We start from the raw sequence: 18,140 nt of genomic DNA, 5'->3' as shown, positions 1-18,140 counted from the left end.
AAATTTGGCACGAATGATCTACAGGTGATGCTCTATCAAATATATTCCGGTTTTTGTGATATATGGAATACTTTACCCACAGCGCCCCCTACAATTAGGGTATGCGCGAAAATTGGCGAAAATTGAAGGCCCCCTAGCGACCAGGTGAGTGCATCGATACGAATGAAACTTTGCAGGTTCAGGGTACTCAATGAGTACTACAACTTTGCCTCAGGACATATTGACCGATTTCGCTTAGGTCAGGGGTCAAAGGTCAATTAGTGCAAAAATCGATAACATGCGAGAGCTGAAGGTGCCTTCGCGCCAAATGCTACTCCTCCTAGGGTTATCGTCGGATGGTCATGAAAATTCACACTAATCGTCTAGAATACATTGTGCACAAACGATCAAGCCGGATTTTCGATTTAGATCTTTGTTCACCCACAGCACCCCCTCGAACTTTGGGGATTTCCGATTTCAAACCGCATTTTCGGTACTTTTCATTCAAATGGATACCGAGTAGTTATCAGTAGATGGAACTGGATGAGATTTGTTATGCATAATCTGAAGGTGATTCCCTATCCGATATATGACATCCATTTTGCTCTATATCTTATAGTTTACATGCTCGGTGACCCATCGCCGCCTACCAGCTTCTCTCTCTCTCTCTCTCTCTCTCTCTCTCTCTCTCTCTCTCTCTCTCTCTCTCTCTCTCTCTCTCTCTCTCTCTCTCTCTCTCTCTCTCTCTCTCTCTCTTTTTCTCTCTCTGTCTCTGTCTCTGTCTCTGTCTCTCTCTCTCGCTCTGTATCTCTCTCTCCCTCTCGTGGTCCTGGCTTTACGAAGGTAGGAGTACACCATCTTCGATGTGAGGAATCTCTAGGTCATCTCCCTGAGGTTGATTGGCATATCCATGCCACAGGCCTATTCGAGCAGAACTGTCTCGGGCTAAACAACAACTTACAAGCTTCTGGAGTGGCTCATCCTTTAAAGGATCATGTGAACCATCAATCCATCCCTTCCCCACAAACACGTTGGCTTCAGGCCTGAACACAGTTGCTGTGAGCAAGTCCTTCCCATCATCAAGAATATTGAGGCTAGTTTTCACCGCAATCTTAAGAGCGGGGCCTCATTCACAGACCTTTCTTCGGACTATGACAGTGTGTGAAAAAATGGACTGATGCTCAAACTGTCCTGACTGCCAAACTACTTTGCCTGCTGCAGACATTACTGGCAGAAGGAAGAAAGTCTATCTACAAGACAAGATGAGCACTCCAAGAATACCTAATGTCACACCAAACTCCCACACGGTAGTGTCCTTGCACCAATGCTTTTTAACATCTGCACAGTGATGCCGACCATGGCATCACAGACATTCATACACACCGACGATATTGCCTTGATGATAGATCACCGATGATAGATCCTCCTATTCACAGAGATGTGAAAGATCTCCTAACTCATCACATGAGCTCCCGAAACCCATTTTTATATACATCGTGGAGGAGCTATGAAATATGTTATGAAATTGCACTCAACGGATCAGGAAAAACAAAAAAACAAGAAGACACAAAACACGCATGCATGGAGAAGAAATCTCCAAGGAGGAAAAACCGGAAAGTTCAGAGAAGCGATTTGAGTGGAGTTAATGAGGGAAGAAAAGATCATGGTTTTGGATTGGGGATGATCTGAGATGGTGGTGAACAGCTGCCCTGAATACCTGGAGGGAAGAATGAGATTGAAGAGAATGTGGAAGTTGATTTCACAGGTGGGGAAAAAAGAGGGATAATTGAGTGGAGGTGAGCAGTGATCCTGGATTTAAGTAGTTTCACCAGAAGAGGGTTGATGGTGGACTATGTGAGAAACCTGAGGGGAGGGGGACAATGTACAGAAAGAGCAGAGGGTGCAAGACCACAAAGGAGGCGATAGAAGACTGAGAGACCACCAACCTGTCCCTGATGGTGAAGTGATGGACCCATTGACTCAGCTTCATCACGGGAGATTCCAATGATCTTGAAGGCCTTGGTTAACACAGCGTCAAGCTGAGCAAGATGTGAGGCAGGGAAGCCAGCCCAGTGGGGAGAGCAGTACTCCATCATGCTGTGGATGAAGGCCTTGTAGGTATATAGGAGTTCAGGTGTGCCAAGGAAGCACTTTGTACGACGGAGAATGCCCAATCAGCGGCTGGCTTTGGAGGCCAACATTGAAATGTGGTTTGCCCAAGAAGGATCATGGCGAGAGTAAAGGACGTCAGTAAGCCAAGACAGAGTTGACCTTGGATGTCATAGGCAGCTCCAGATTGGAGAGCAGGGCAGGATGCCAGACGATCAAAAGTACAAGGTATGTCGAGAGAGATGGTCCTGATCTCATGTCTGATATTGAGGGTCTCCATCCATTGTTTGGTGAGTAGCAGCAGCACATCCAAGGTGGAGTGATCTGGTCTGAAACCAAATTGGTGATCGAGATGATGTTAGTGGAGAAAAGGAAGGGTTTCATATCAACGGTGATGATTGATTCCTTTCTGTTCAAGAGGTCAGTAGTCAGCGCCTCATACTCCACAACGCCAAGCAATCTTGGAGGAAAGCGTAGGCTGAAAACACCATTTCCAACAAATACGCGGTACCCGACCCACCAATTCAACGACCTGGTGTCTATCTTCCGCGGAGCATGTGGCCAACCCTGAACAGGCTCTTTTTATCGTGCTCGTTATGATGATGGTGTTTAAGCCAGAACAAATGAAATCTCACTCGTGTTTAAAACGCAATATGTTGTAAATGGCGTTCAGTTGAGAATGAAATCCTCCGTTGTCTCTCCAGCAGTTGGTGAAGAAGCAGAGTCTCCTGACGTCAAGCCGCCGCGGCTTTAAAATGGCGACGACGACGGAAAGCAGAAGAGGAGACCCATTTTGTTTACGTCGTGGTTGTTCACCAAACAAAGACGTCCACTTCGCTCAATTGTCTTGATGATGTAGAACAAAAGTCACTGTTAAATATTGATGGTTTGAGTGACTCGTGAATAAGAAAATGCTTGTCAGGAAAAGCGTGCGGGCTTCCATCGTGTCGTGATGATGAGCTACCATGAAGTCCTTGCATTGTCCTCTACGCCTATTGGCTCTCTGGAGGGACTCCGCTGATTGGCTACGAGTGTTCGCACGTTTGCTCCGTCATAAATAATAGCATATTGCAAAGAATAATTGAGTCACGACGCAAGCTAGCTCCCCCCCCCCCCCCCCCGAGCGATGACCAAAGAGAGACGATTGATAACGATGTAGACGTTGGCCCGAATCTCTTCGGCCGACGGACGTGTCTGGCCAGAACGAGTTTTCCGTGAGTCTGATGGAGTTGGCGGTGAGAAAATGAACAAGTCACTGCACACGTGACGCACATGTGGCGGCTCAAAACCTCACCGAGCTGCAGCTGCGGAAACCCTGACCAACCCGTGGAGCACATCATAATACCGTCCTGCCCCCAACGCAAGTTTCATGGTGACATCTTGGAGCTAAACTCTCTCTCCAGCAGTGGGATTGGACTGGTTAGACTGTTGGAGGACAGCTTCTGCTCACCCATTTGGTTGAAGAAGAAGAAAAAGAAGAAGACAGAAGACGAAGAAGAAGAAGAAGAAGAGGAAGAGGAAGAGGAAGAAAAAGAATAACAAGAAGAGGAAGAAGAAGAGATAGAGGAAGAAGAAGAATAACAAGAAGAAGAAGAGGAAGAAGAAGAGGAAGAAGAAGACAGAAGAAGAGGAAGAATAAGAATAACAAGTATAAGAAGAAGAGGAAGAGGAAGAAGAAGAAGACAGAAGACGAAGAAGAAGAAGAGAAAGAGGAAGAGGAAGAAGAAGAATAACAAGTATAAGAAGAGGAAGAAGAAGAGATAGAGGAAGAAGAAGAAGAGAAAGAAGAAGAATAACAAGTATAAGAAGAAGAGGAAGAGGAAGAAGAAGAGGAAGAGGAAGAAGAAGAAGAAGAAGACAGAAGAAGAGGAAGAATAAGAATAACAAGTATAAGAAGAAGAAGACAGAAGACGAAGAAGAAGAAGAGGAAGAGGAAGAAGAAGAATAACAAGTATAAGAAGAAGAGGAAGAAGAAGAGATAGAGGAAGAAGAAGAATAACAGGAAGAAGAGGAAGAAGAAGAGATAGAGGAAGAAGAAGAACAGGAAGAAGAAGAAGAGAAAGAAGAAGAATAACAAGTATAAGAAGAAGAGGAAGAGGAAGAAGAAGAGGAAGAGGAGAAGAGGAAGAGGAAGAAGAAGAAGAAGAAGAAGAAGAGGAAGAGGTATAAGAAGAAGAAGAAGAAGAGGAATAGGTATAAGAAGAAGAAGAAGAAGAGGAAGCGGAAGAAGATGAAGACAGAAGACGAAGAAGAAGAAGAAGAAGAAGAAGAAGAAGAAGAATAAGAAGAAGAGGAAGCAGATTCGGAGGGGGGAAGAAGAAGCACGTGATTTTGATTGGATGATTTACACGTCCGTGGCCACGGTACCGTGACTCTGCGGCCGAGAGAGGGTTGGACGTCGCGTCACGTCCGTCGCAGCGCAGAACCCGCTCAGGGATCCACGGTAATCCCGGGGGGGGGGTGAAAACACGGCATCACCGGTCCACTTTTACCCTCCCAATCGCAAAAGGTATCAGGGTTTTTTTTTTTTTTTAACATTCTGCACCTGCTGGCGCAACGGGCAGGATAGCCGGCTTACTTTCTCAAGAGGCAACACTGGATTTGGTGGATGCAGAACCACCTGCCAGGAATGTGTGGAGAACGCCGGCGAACTCGGCGTTTGTACGTGTCGTACGGCCATGGCGGTGTAGGTCGCGTCAAATAATACTGATGAGACGATTTTATTTTTAATCCTCGTTTTTGTTCCCATGGCGACGGAAAGCTCGTCCCTATTTGTTGGGTTTTAAAGCTAAAACTTACTTCGTGTTGAAGGGTTTGAATGAAAAGAAAAATGGAGGAAATAAGGAAATGTGTGTCCTGTACAAAAGTCCCGCCTTATCCTGTGAGTACAGATTAACATGGCGGAACGAAGGAGTTTAGAGAAGAGGCCTTTGGACGGTAAGAGTACAAGGTACAGGTCGTGGAAGTGGCCGGCCGGTGCCGTCCCACTCTTCTTTCTGTTTATCGTTGCTCCCTCCCGCGCTGCTGCAGGTACACACATGGTGCAGGTACACACATGGTTCTGGTACACACACATGCTACAGGTACACACACATGCTACAGGTACACACACATGGTGCAGCTACACACATGGTGCTGGTACACACATGCTACAAGTACATACACATGGTGCTGGTACACACATGCTATAGGTACACACACATGCTGTGGGTACACACACATGGTGTAGGTACACACATGCTACAGGTACACACACATGGTGTAGGTACACACATGCTACAGGTACACACACATGCTGCAGGTACACACACATGGTGCTGGTACACACACATGTTACAGGTACACACACATGCTGCAGGTACACACACATGCTGCAGGTACACACACATGGTGTAGGTACACACATGCTACAGGTACACACACATGGTGTAGGTACACACATGCTACAGGTACACACACATGGTGCTGGTACACACACATGTTACAGGTACACACACATGCTGCAGGTACACACACATGCTGCAGGTACACACACATGGTGCTGGTACACACACATGTTACAGGTACACACACATGCCGCAGGTACACACACATGCCGCAGGTACACACACATGCCGCAGGTACACACACATGCCGCAGGTACACACACATGCCGCAGGTACACACACATGCCGCAGGTACACACATGCCACAGGTACACACACATGGTGCAGGTACACACACATGGTGCAGGTACACACACATGGTGCAGGTACACACACATGGTGCAGGTACACACACATGCTGCAGGTACACACAAATTCTGCAGGTACACACACATGCTGCAGGTACACACACATGTTGCAGGTGCACACAAATTCTGCAGGTACACACATGCTGCAGGTACACACAAATGGTGCAGGTACACATGCAGGTACACATGCTGCAGGTACACATGCTGCAGGTACACACACATGCTGCAGGTACACACACGGTGCAGCTACACCCATGGTGCTGGTACACACACATGCTACAAGTACATACACATGGTGCTGGTACACACATGCTATAGGTACACACACATGGTGTAGGTACACACATGCTACAGGTACACACACATGCTGCAGGTACACACACATGGTGCTGGTACACACACATGTTACAGGTACACACACATGCTGCAGGTACACACACATGCTGCAGGTACACACACATGCTGCAGGTACACACACATGCTGCAGGTACACACACATGGTGCTGGTACACACACATGCCGCAGGTACACACACATGCTACAGGTACACACACATGGTGCAGGTACACACACATGGTGCAGGTACACACATGTTGCAGGTACACACACATGCTGCAGGTACACACAAATTCTGCAGGTACACACACATGCTGCAGGTACACACACATGTTGCAGGTGCACACAAATTCTGCAGGTGCACACATGCTGCAGGTACACACAAATGGTGCAGGTACACATGCAGGTACACATGCTGCAGGTACACATGCTGCAGGTACACACACATGCTGCAGGTACACACAAATGGTGCAGGTACACATGCAGGTACACACATGCTGCAGGTACACATGCTGCTGTAGATAGATAAACATGCTGCAAATACACATGGTGCAGGTACACACACATGGTGCAGGTACACACATGGTTCTGGTACACACACATGCTACAGGTACACACACATGCTACAGGTACACACACATGGTGCTGGTACACACATGGTGCAGCTACACACATGGTGCTGGTACACACACATGCTACAAGTACATACACATGGTGCTAGTACACACATATGCTGTAGGTACACACATGCTATAGGTACACATATGGTGCTGGTACACATACATGGTGCTGGTACACACATGCTGCAAGTACACACATGCTGCAGGTACACACACATGCTACAAGTACATACACATGGTGCTGGGACACACATATGCTGTAGGTACACACACATGGTCCTGGTACACACACATGCCGCAGGTACACGCACATGCTACAGACACACACATGCTGCAGGTACACACACATGGTGCAGGTGCACACAAATTCTGCAGGTATACACATGCTGCAGGTACACATGCTGCAGGTACACACACATGCTGCAGGTACACACACATGGTGCAGGTACACATGGTGCAGGTACACACATGGTGCAGGTACTCACACATAGTGCAGGTACACATGCTGCTATAGATAGATAAATGTGCTGCAAATACACATGCTGCAGGTACACATGCTGCAGGTACATACACATGCTGCAGGTACATACACATGGTGCAGGTACACATGCTGCAGGTACATACACATGGTGCAGGTACACATGCTGCAGGTACACATGCTGCTGTAGATAGATAAACGTGCTGCAAATACACATGCTGCAGGTACACACATGGTGCAGGTACACACATAGTGCAGGTACACGCACATGCTGCAGGTACACACACATGCTCTTACACACACATGCTGCAGGTACACACTTGCTGCAGGTACACACACATGCTCTTACACACACATGCTCCAGGTACACACATACTGCTGCACTTCACAATCTTCTGCAATAGCATGCTGTTGCTGTATTTCACACACCTCTGCAGATACACATACCACGGCACATCTGTACTTCACATGTTTCTGCAGTTATACATGATGCACTTTGCATGTTGCTAGTTGCACATGCTGGTGCAATTACACATGCTTGTGCAGTTACACAAGTCGCTGCACCTCACATGTCACCGCACCTCATGTGTCGCCGCACCTCATTACTGCTGCACTCCACATGCTTCTGCAGTTTTGCATGCCTCTCCTGCAGCGCAGCTCCCACTGTTGCAGAAACGAGATACACTTGCTTCCGAAGCTACACATGATCATGCTGCTGCGACACATTCCACTACACTGCTCGCACCTCCACTGCTATTACTGTACATGCTCTCACTTGTGCTTCTTTAGCTGCACATGCTGTCACTCCCACTGCTGCTGCACAGTGACACATGCTCGCACTTTGAGGCTTGTTTAGGCTCCCGTTGCTGTCGCTCCACATGCTCCCGCCACTGCTGTACATCTATAATTGCAAAAATTAATAAAAATGAATTGCATGATATCTATATCTGGATTGCACACCTGTTTTAATTTTAATTTTTGTTATGTATACATAAATCGAGGCTTGTGCTAAATGACGAGGATGGCTCATTCACGTACTCACATAGGTAGAAAGGGCAACAAGGAGACAAAGGCATTGCACACAAGGGGCAGAAAGGAAAGGGGCCGAATGGGCTCGGCGAGAGTATAACGATCGGGTGCGTTGGCATGAGGTGATGGACAGCATGCTTGAAGACCTCGGCCCAAGAGGTAGTAGTATGAGAGGACGGGACGATGGAGATAAAGGAATGAAGATGAGTGTTCAGCTTCTAATTTGGGAGGATTACTCTGTGTGGGATTCTCGAAGAATGCATGTGCGCAGGAGAGGGGGCTGATAGACAAGACACCCTGCCCGTGGCATGTGGAAAACAGACCTTGAGACTCACCCTCCTGTTGAGATGGACTGATAACATGGTGAGAATTTGATCTCATCCAGAGAAGCAGCTTCTCTGTCCTAGAGTGGATAGGGTACCTACACTTCATGACACTTAGTATGAAGGCTTTCCTCTTGCTTCTGCTTACAGAGAGAATCTCCACATTCGCCTCATTGCTCGTTCTGCGCCCCTGGCATGTCAGTTCAAACTACCATTGTTTGTAGTCAGATTATGGCATTTTAAGGCGAGCGAATTACTTGGTGGATTTAGCGACTGAAAGTTCATCAGATTACTGCCTCGATACCCCGGGCTGCAGTTCACCAACACTCCAAGAGGGGAACCGTTAAGTTCGAGTTTGGATGGCCAATTGAGCGGTGCGGAGACCCGTTCTGCATTGATCACCCGTTCTGCATTGATCACCCGAGAGGTTTAATTTGAAGTCTAATTGCACCCCATAAATGAATAAGCAGCGAGCCTTGATTTTCAACAAATCATCTATTTTAACAGCAGAAAAAGCAGAGAAAGAATAGAAAGCAAATGATATAAAATATGAATGATTATAATCGCTAATTATGGTGCTATAGTCCAGCAGGGTTGCTACAAATCAAGGGGGAGAGTGCAAGATCAAATGAGAAAAGATGAATAATTCAATTGAAAAAAATCACGAGATCAGTGAAGCCCGTTGGAAGGTGCTGAGAGGACGAAGAGCGAGACCTGGTGGAGGAAGAGCACCGGTTTCAACCACGGAGGGTTATAAGGCACCAATGACGAATGATCACCACCACGCCCACACTTTGGTTGTACAATGGAAGCACCTTTGATCTACAGCATGCAAGCACCGTGGGAGCCTTGAAGGCATTAAAGGGGCATGCAAAGACCACCATGAAGGTACAGCCCGCAGAAATGGTGATCAAGTAGCCAATTTGGTGTCAAAAGCACGCTGGTCGGTTAATTCGGTCGAGGCGGGAGGGATTTCGGCACCATGGAACTGGCGCAGTCGATCCAAAGCCTCGTGAATACCGATGAACAACCATCACTTTGAGCGGATACTGACCGAGTGCATGTGGCTGTGCCCGTGTCTGCCATATGTACTCTTCTGATGAACCGGAGGGTCATCAGATTCAGGAAAGTCTCGATAGTTTCACAGATTGGGCAAAAGATTGGCCGATGCAGTTTAACATATAGAAATGTAAGGTGATTGGTTTGGGTAAGAATAATGGCAATATGGATTACATGATACAAGGGGCTGTCTTGTGGCATGTCACACGGGCGAAGGATCTGGGTGTAGTACAATATAGAGTTCCTGTTGAAAGTGTACACCCCCTTTCAAATTTTTCACCTTTTGCTGCCTTATAGCCTGGAATTAAATTACGTTAAATCAGACTTTTTCCACCTTTATTTACACACCGTGACCCACAACTTCCAAGTGAAAAACAAATTCGACAAATTTCAGAAAATTATTTAAAAATACAAAGCGAGAAAAAGAGCAATCGGAGATTGTAGACCCTCACCAGGACTTGTTTTGTGTGGTGGTTGTGTACTGGTGTGTTACATATTCAACGAGAGGGGGAGCACTCGGGAGAGTGCAAAACCTCTGCCGCCAATACTGCTGGGTCACTCAAGTGAACCTTATATCTTATTCATTAAATATGATGTCAACAGTGCTGACAGAGTTATAGTTCTTTTCTCCAACATTTTTTTTTTTGGGTGGGGGGGGAGGGGGATTGGAAATCATTTAAAACATGTAGAAATGCCAAAAACTTAATTTTTTTCTCAATTTTTTTGGGGGGGTTGGAAATCACTTAAAACATGTGGAAATGCAAAAAAAATTCTCAATGTTTTTGGGGGGGTAACAATTTTTTTTGAGGGGGGTTGGAAATGACTTAAAACATGTAGAAATGCAAAAAAAAAATTTTCTCCAACTATTTTTGGGGGGGGGGGGGACCAAGTCCAAAATTTAATGGCATGATCCTTAGACCATACCTAACCCCCCCCCACCAAGTTTCGTCGAAATCCGTCGAGGAGTTTTTCCGTAATACTGTTCACAAACAAACAAACAAACAGAAAGGGGTGAAAACAGTAACCTCCATCCATCTTCAAAGATGGCGGAGGTTAATAAGAGAAATAACTCGAACTGACATTTTATAATTGGTGGCAGTGATGACTGTGTTCCAAGACGTCCCACTTTGATATAGCCTTGCTTTGATTGGACACCTGACCCTGACCCATGACATTTAAAAAAATTATTATTCAATTGAATTTAGAATGGGATTAAAATAAATTCAAATGAAATGGAAGACCAAATAGGTCTTCAGATCAAAATTTTTAAAATAATTATTGCTGCCAGACCATGTGTCTGATCAAGTTAAAATTAAGAACGTGTTCCACATCACTACCAGATCATAAATGTGAAGTTACATGTTGATTGATTAAGCGTTCAAGAGAAAACATCATTTAATATTTTTCTTCAATCCAATTTGGCTGCCAAACCACGTGACCTATCAATTATTCCTCAACAAACTTGTCTACCCAAGGCTGAGGGAACATTTGTGTGAAGTTTCCCCTCGATCTGTCCAGCCGTTCTGCAGAAGATTTTTTTGGTTTTTGGGTAAATCCAATATGGCTGCCAAACCATGTGACCTATGAAGTCATGTGTGTGAACCTTTTGTTTCTCTTGGATAGGCTGTCACATATGTACAGTTTTGTCTCGATCTGTTCAGCCACTTCAGAAATTTTTGAAAGTTTTATTTTTATTTTATTTTTTAACAATATGGCTGCTGAATCACGTGACCAATGACATCATCAAAATATTTTCTGTGGACCAGTTTATCCTGAGATGACCCTCCAAAAATTTCAAACTGATCAGCTGTAACGTTATACATATGTAATTATGATGTCATAAAAAAAAATCACCTATTTCCCATGCGGAGTACTTGACGTGTGACAAGTTTCAGTTTTTTCCTTGGTGCGGCTTCAGAATTGGAGGTCCTAAGTTTTTCTGTTTTTCCAATATGGCTGTCACACCACTTGACCTATGATATAAACATTCTACATGAGTCGTCACACCTATGGTGAAAATTTTGTCTCAATCCGACAAGCGGACAAACAAACAAAGACAGACAGACAGGGGGCGTTCCATGTCAAGTGTACACATTTTTCAGCGAAATTTTGACACCGTCTCAGATTTCACTCTTTTTTTTTTGTGCAAGTGTTTCTATCCACGGTAAAACATTATGTGTCACTTTTCAGACCTGGGGGCCCATCGGGGCCTATTTAAGGGCCCCCCAAAATTTGGGCACTCCCGGTTGACCCACAATCTTACAGTGGCCATATCGCAGGTTATAGTGGTCCGATTTGGATGATCTTGGTATCGAAATGCTCGTAAAAGCGAGATATTTTGTATCGCGTAAAGCAAAATCACTCCGAAACAGTAATTCAAAAAGTTATAGTTTGGGGCACCCTTTGACCTTGGGCCCCCGCCCCCCAGCCAAACCGATGATCCCGTTTTTTTAGTGTCAGAATACCCCTTCATTTACTCCCAACACCTCAGCATAAATTAAAATGGGATCTCAATGGGTTCAAGTGTGATGGTTTTATTGTTCGGGGTCCACATATCACTAATTCTTGATTCGACATTGGGCGACGTTTGCCATCATCGTTCCAATGACGTCACCTGCTGGCAGGTGACTTTATGTCTGAAATTGACAATCATCTCCTCTGGACTATTATGTATATGTATATATATATATATATATATATATATATATATATATATATATATATATATATATATATATTTATTGCATAATTTTCAAAAAATTATTCTGCCTATTGTGTCTATTGATTTTTAAGTGTACATTTTTTGTATAACCATCATCGAATTAAGTTATAAATGGGATAATCTCAGTTTTTGCATATTTTGCAGTAAGCATGGCGACTGAAGATCGAAAGGAGTTCCGAAAATACTGTTGCGATCCGTTCAGCTGCCATAAAACGAAACAACGAAAAGATCTTCGCAATGTGTCAAATAATATGTTGATGAAATTTTCATCAAAGGTTAAAAAAGATGACAGACTTTGTACTTCGTGCAGAAAAAAACTCTCAGTTGTCACCAGAGCGTATTGAAGAATCATCTTCGACCAGTTCGAAATTATCATCAGAAGGTAGTATCGAAGGCATTGCAGAATCTATTTCGACAGATGAGGACGAGGAGGTTTTTCAGCGAGAAGCAGAAGTTGACCTGTTAAACCAGTCATTATCGATGATAGGCGAAAGCCCATTCGACAAACAAAAGGCGGAAAGGAACCCAGGGTACGTTCCTGAAAAGCGAAGTAAAGTGGAAGATTCTGTGCGAAAGAAATTCGAACGAGTTGCTGGACCAAGCATTGCGGAGAAAACACAAAATACAGCCTCAAAATGTGATGAAAACTGCATGCCAGAGGTGATCAAAAGCCTGAAAGAAAAATACGTTGTTTCGAGCCGTTCAGAGCAAATACGTATACTGACAATATTTGCTCGGAATATGAGCATCAGAGGGATGATGAGTGAATTCAGTTGCTCCCAAAGAATGGTTGTGCAAGCCAAGAATTTAGAGAAAGAAAATGGTATGCTATCGTCTCCAAATCCCAAACAGGGTAAAATATTGCCTGACGAAGTGAAATCCGCCGTTACCGAATTTTACCGAAGTGATGAAGTCAGCCGAATAATGCCGGGAAAAAAGGTCTGTGTGGTGGTCAGGAATGAACATGAAAAAGACAAAATTCAAAAGCGCCTGGTACTAAACAATCTCAAGGAACTGTTTCAGAAATTCAAAGAGAAGAACCCTGGCTTGAAAGTTGGATTCGCGAAGTTCGCCATGCTCCATTCCTCGGAGTGTGTCCTGGCCGGTTCAGGCGGTACACACAGTGTATGTGTATGTGCGATACATCATAATGTGAAACTCATGATGTTTGGTTCCTAAATGCCACAGATAGCCGAACTTCCTAGCTATCATCATGTGATAGCACGCATAGTTTGTAACCCAGCACAACCGGCATGTTATTTCAGAACTTGTGAAAGTTGCCCATCAATTGAAGACTTCAAACCGACCCACGGAGTGCTTATGAACTAGAGGATATTAATGAAATTCAGTTTAAACGGTGGACATCCACCGACAGATCTGAACTGAGCTCCATAGTCCTGCTTTTGGAAGAATTCATTAATCAATTCTGTGAACGCGCGGTGAAATTAGTGAGACATGACTTCATTGCCAAGGCCCAATCTCAGTTTCTGAAAAATAAGAAAGACAAAATCGGTGAAGGAGAATTTGTCATTTTTGGAGACTTCTCAGAGAACTATTCGTTTGTCGTACAGGATGTGGCCCAAAGATTCCATTGGAACTGCTCTCAAGCGACAATTCACCCCTGGGTTTACTATTTCAAATCGGACAATGGAAAATTAAACCATGATTCGTTCACGATTATATCAGAATGCAATACTCACGACGTTGTCTCAGTCCACCTCTTCCAAAGAATGCCCATTGAACACTTGAAATCTAGCTTTGGAAATGTAAAGAAACTTTACTATTTCTCAGACGGTTGCGCTGGCCAATGTAAGAATTGCAAAGCCTTCATAAACCTATGTCGTCATAAACCTATGGGTCGATTGCCAATCTTCAATGTACCTAAATACCCACGTGATCCAACTACAAGGGTATTCCACCCTCGACGGAACTCGTACTGAACAAACCGCCGAGGCGAGCTTGTCCGTGCGCGATTCCGAGCGGCGTAATCGCCGAGAACCGTCGGTCCAAATGTCCCCCTATGACGCAAACCAACGGCTAACTCCCAACACACGAAAAATTCAGTCAATGAGGGAATGGATGCAATGAGCAGGTTTACATTCACACAAGGACATTTATTATAATAAAACATGTATGCAATTAAATAAGGCAAAACACGCATGCAATTATACAAGCAACAAAAGAACTACAACCGTCTACTTATTATGTACAGTCATTTACACTTAACAGCAGTTCCTACTTATTGACGAAAACCAATTTCAAGACTACTGCCGTGGCGGCCACACTGAAATCGCAGCGCGCCCATTTTCGAAAGGAACCTTCCTCTACCCAGCCCCAACACAGACTGCAAAAATGGATTTAATCGGACAAGGCGTTCTCCTCGAAATCGACGGAAACCAATTTCAAGATGGCTGCCATGGAGGCCACATTGAAAATTGCAGCGCGCCCATTTTCGAAAGGCACCTTCCTCTACTCAACCCCAACATACCCTGCAAAAATGGATTTAATCGGACAAGGCGTTCTCCTCGAAATCGACGGAAACCAATTTCAAGATGGCTGCCATGGAGGCCACATTGAAAATTGCAGCGCGCCCATTTTTGAAGGGAACCTTCCTCTACCCAGCCCCAACACACACTGCAAAAATGGATTTAATCGGACAAGGCGTTCTCCTCGAAATTGACGGAAACCAAAAGTTGACAGATGCCCGGACAACGCCTGTGACGACAATACCCAATTCCCAATACCCAATACTCAGCCCAATTCGGGCTGAGGGGTGAAAAAAAGAGTGAAATCTGAGACGATGTGTCAAAATTTCGCTAAAAAATGTGTGCACTTGACATGGAACGCCCCTGGTGTGCCCCTTAAATTTTCTCCCCACACTCCATCCTTTGTTTCTTTTCAAACCTGCACACCACTTGGCTTTGAACAACGGTGAGTTTGAATCGACCATAAGCACAAGATATGCAAGTTTAATCATTCAGCCTGATGCCGGCTGGTGGTTCGTGCAGTTTGAGGGAATAACAAATCTCGAATAAATTAATAACAGAATATAAATTTAAATACCTCCCGCTGACCCACCGAACACTCATGTGTGGCCCAATAATGTCGCTCAACATTAATGACCGATGTACCATAATCTGTGTTAAAGTGTTGGTTCTGCCGAAGCAGTTTCTTGGCAAGGGTTATATTGGGTGGTTTGCCATCCCTCTCCCAGCAGTCGTTAGGGTGGGAATTTGTACTTTGTTCAGGGTACCGACGATAGCTCACCGACTCTTCGCGAAGGACAACATGGGATCTTCAACGTGCACCAACTAATGCCGGCAGATGGAATGTTCTTACATTAATGGTGCGTTGAAAACAATACACATCATTGAATTAATTGTACACACGAAACATCAGCATTTTCAGAAGAAAATAAAAAACAAGTTTACGAAATCAAGAAATATATTTATTTATTTATTTATTGGGATCAACGAAGGGTTAACTTGAAACATTAGCCACACTTCATTTCCCATGGCAGCTAACATGGTCTTGTCAGATTTTAGTTGTTGAACTCTTCTATCTCAAATAGCAAAATGGATGAACTCTGCAGTTGTTTCATTCGATGGCAAATAAATCAAAATGATTGTGCATGATTTGTTTGACCACATAGTCATATCTCTGCAACCAGATGGGATATCTGATCCCATTTGTTGATGTTGCCTCGGTATAATTTCATTTCTATTTCACAGTGCTCGGTTGCATTGATCCTGACACTTGTAGTTGCCAAAGCAGTTGTGTGTAATTTCCACCGCATTTTTCTAAACCGGTCCAACACAACGTGACTGATGGACGGCGACACCGCCGTCCCATCATAGTCGGAACGCACAAGCGGCGAGATGGCATAAACCGGTTCGCCAACATGAGTCCGTATCGAGGTGTGCAAGCTGAACATCCCACAAGCCTTTCCTACATCCCTAGTCCTGTTTCATTTTGTGCGTTCATCTTACTTCGATCCATACGAATTCCCCCACAAGTGACAAGTGACTCTTTTTCTTTGTGTACGCTCATCTTTGCATTACATTAAAGTTGCTCGATTTCTTACCTTTTGTTTATCTTGCCGTTCCCAAATGTGTCCTAATTATTGGGATGTTGGTAATTTGTTGAGTTATTGTGATTGTTATTGATTACTTGTAACTTGCAACTCATTATTTCAGATGATCCACCTTCCCCACCATCTGCTTTGATGGCAGAAGGCCCAGCACCAGCGAAGTTGGTGAAATCGGACGCTCAAGATGATTCTCCTCCCTCTTCAGATGCCGATTCCCAGCAACCTACGGCTCAACCTCAAAACAAGACGGCCATTACCATACGTCTTGGGGCTACGGTATGCCACTCTAAACCTACATTAGCTTGGTGCACACGTGACCTTATGTGCGCACCTCAAATTGTACCGCCCTTCTCGTCACTGCCTTTCTATAGTCTCACCAGTTATTTTTAACCATTTGGCATGTACAGTAAACCCTCCAATATTAAGGGCCAATGGGAGGAGAGGGGCTCAGTTCGCGGACTTCAAAAAAATATCAAGGAAGATCGACATTAGCTAGAAATAAACACACACACACACACACACACACACACACACACACACACACACACACACACACACACACACACACACACACACACACACACACACCATGTTAACATTGAAATAAACATGTAAATAAAATAAATTAAACAAAAACACAAGAGTTTTACCTTTACATTTACTCCACAACAGCAAGGTGGGTGAGGGTAAACGTATTACGTACTTGTTCGTACTATTCTCTGCCGAAAATACAAAACACAAGACTTAGCTCGGAGATGATGATGCTGCAATATGGGGAGGGTGGAGGTAAGAAAGACGTGGATGTCGAATTAGTGATGGCTGTTGGCTCGTCAGGAGCACGACGTCGTGGCCTGTTGCATTGCCACATTAAAGAAGGGTAAAACGATCCTTAGCCACCTTGATCCGGAGATCTTCGCTGTTTGTAAAGGAAGGTTTGAGATGGCATTCTCTTCCAAAATAATCCCATTTCTTCAGCATTGAAAATATGCTCCTGCATAAATCCCTTCGCCTTGATTAGTTCCATGAGCCATGTTGAGCTGGAGCCTTTGGTCCCGGGTTCCTCGTGGAAACGTTGGTAAATCTGCAATGATTTCTCCCATATAACCGGTCCACTCACTCCCATACACCGGTTCACTCAAAGGTTTTTTTTTTCTGGTCCTCGATCCAAACATAAAGCACTTTTCCCATCCTTTCAATATGAGGATCATGGGACTGGAATGAGCCTTTTACGCTTTGTGGAGCGGGAACCTTTCCATGGATATTTGACTTGCATTTACTTTACCGCACAGTCGATTCATTGATCTGGTCATGGTGGCCGACAGATGCCACGCTTTCAATTCTTGCCGACGTATCTAACTCAATTTTTTTTTTCGCACAATGTCATAACCTTTCTCTGTCTTTTGGCATGATTAATTTTGTCCATTGTTTTACATTTGGGCACCATTATTAACTTTTGTGTGTCGCCGAGACATTGTAGATCTAGTATTACAGGATCTCCATATGTTGTTTCCTGTTCGATGACCATTCATTATTAAATTTAGCTTCATTCTGTGTGCTGGTCTGAATACTACAATTAACGGTGCACAAGGAACAAAATGTTCGTAATTAAATGGGAGGTAATCGTACACACAGATGCAGTTTAGATGCCTTGGAACACAATAG

General features: G+C 44.4%; 1 protein-coding gene across 4 annotated transcripts in view; it reads left to right on the top strand.

Moving 5' to 3' along the window:
• The first annotated feature begins 4,376 nt into the window (after positions 1 to 4,376).
• PCNP (PEST proteolytic signal containing nuclear protein) overlaps positions 4,377 to 18,140 on the top strand; it is a 24,796-nt gene continuing 11,032 nt past the window's right edge. Inside the window, exons 1-2 of one of the 4 annotated variants that reach the window (XM_085864207.1) lie at positions 4,377 to 4,531; positions 16,585 to 16,754. In XM_085864207.1, the coding sequence (XP_085720333.1) occupies positions 16,614 to 16,754 (141 nt within the window). In that variant the 5' untranslated portion in view covers positions 4,377 to 4,531; positions 16,585 to 16,613. Of the gene's footprint in view, positions 4,532 to 4,777; positions 5,119 to 16,584; positions 16,755 to 18,140 lie in introns of those variants that run through there. The other 3 variants (XM_085864205.1, XM_085864206.1, XM_085864204.1) reach the window with 3 other exon arrangements.

This window comes from Eptatretus burgeri, chromosome 18, assembly GCF_056783735.1.
Source record: "Eptatretus burgeri isolate ZD-2024b chromosome 18, Ebu_testis_v1, whole genome shotgun sequence".
NCBI classification, from domain to species: domain Eukaryota; kingdom Metazoa; phylum Chordata; class Myxini; order Myxiniformes; family Myxinidae; genus Eptatretus; species Eptatretus burgeri.
This window is presented reverse-complemented; position numbering and strand designations above follow the sequence as displayed.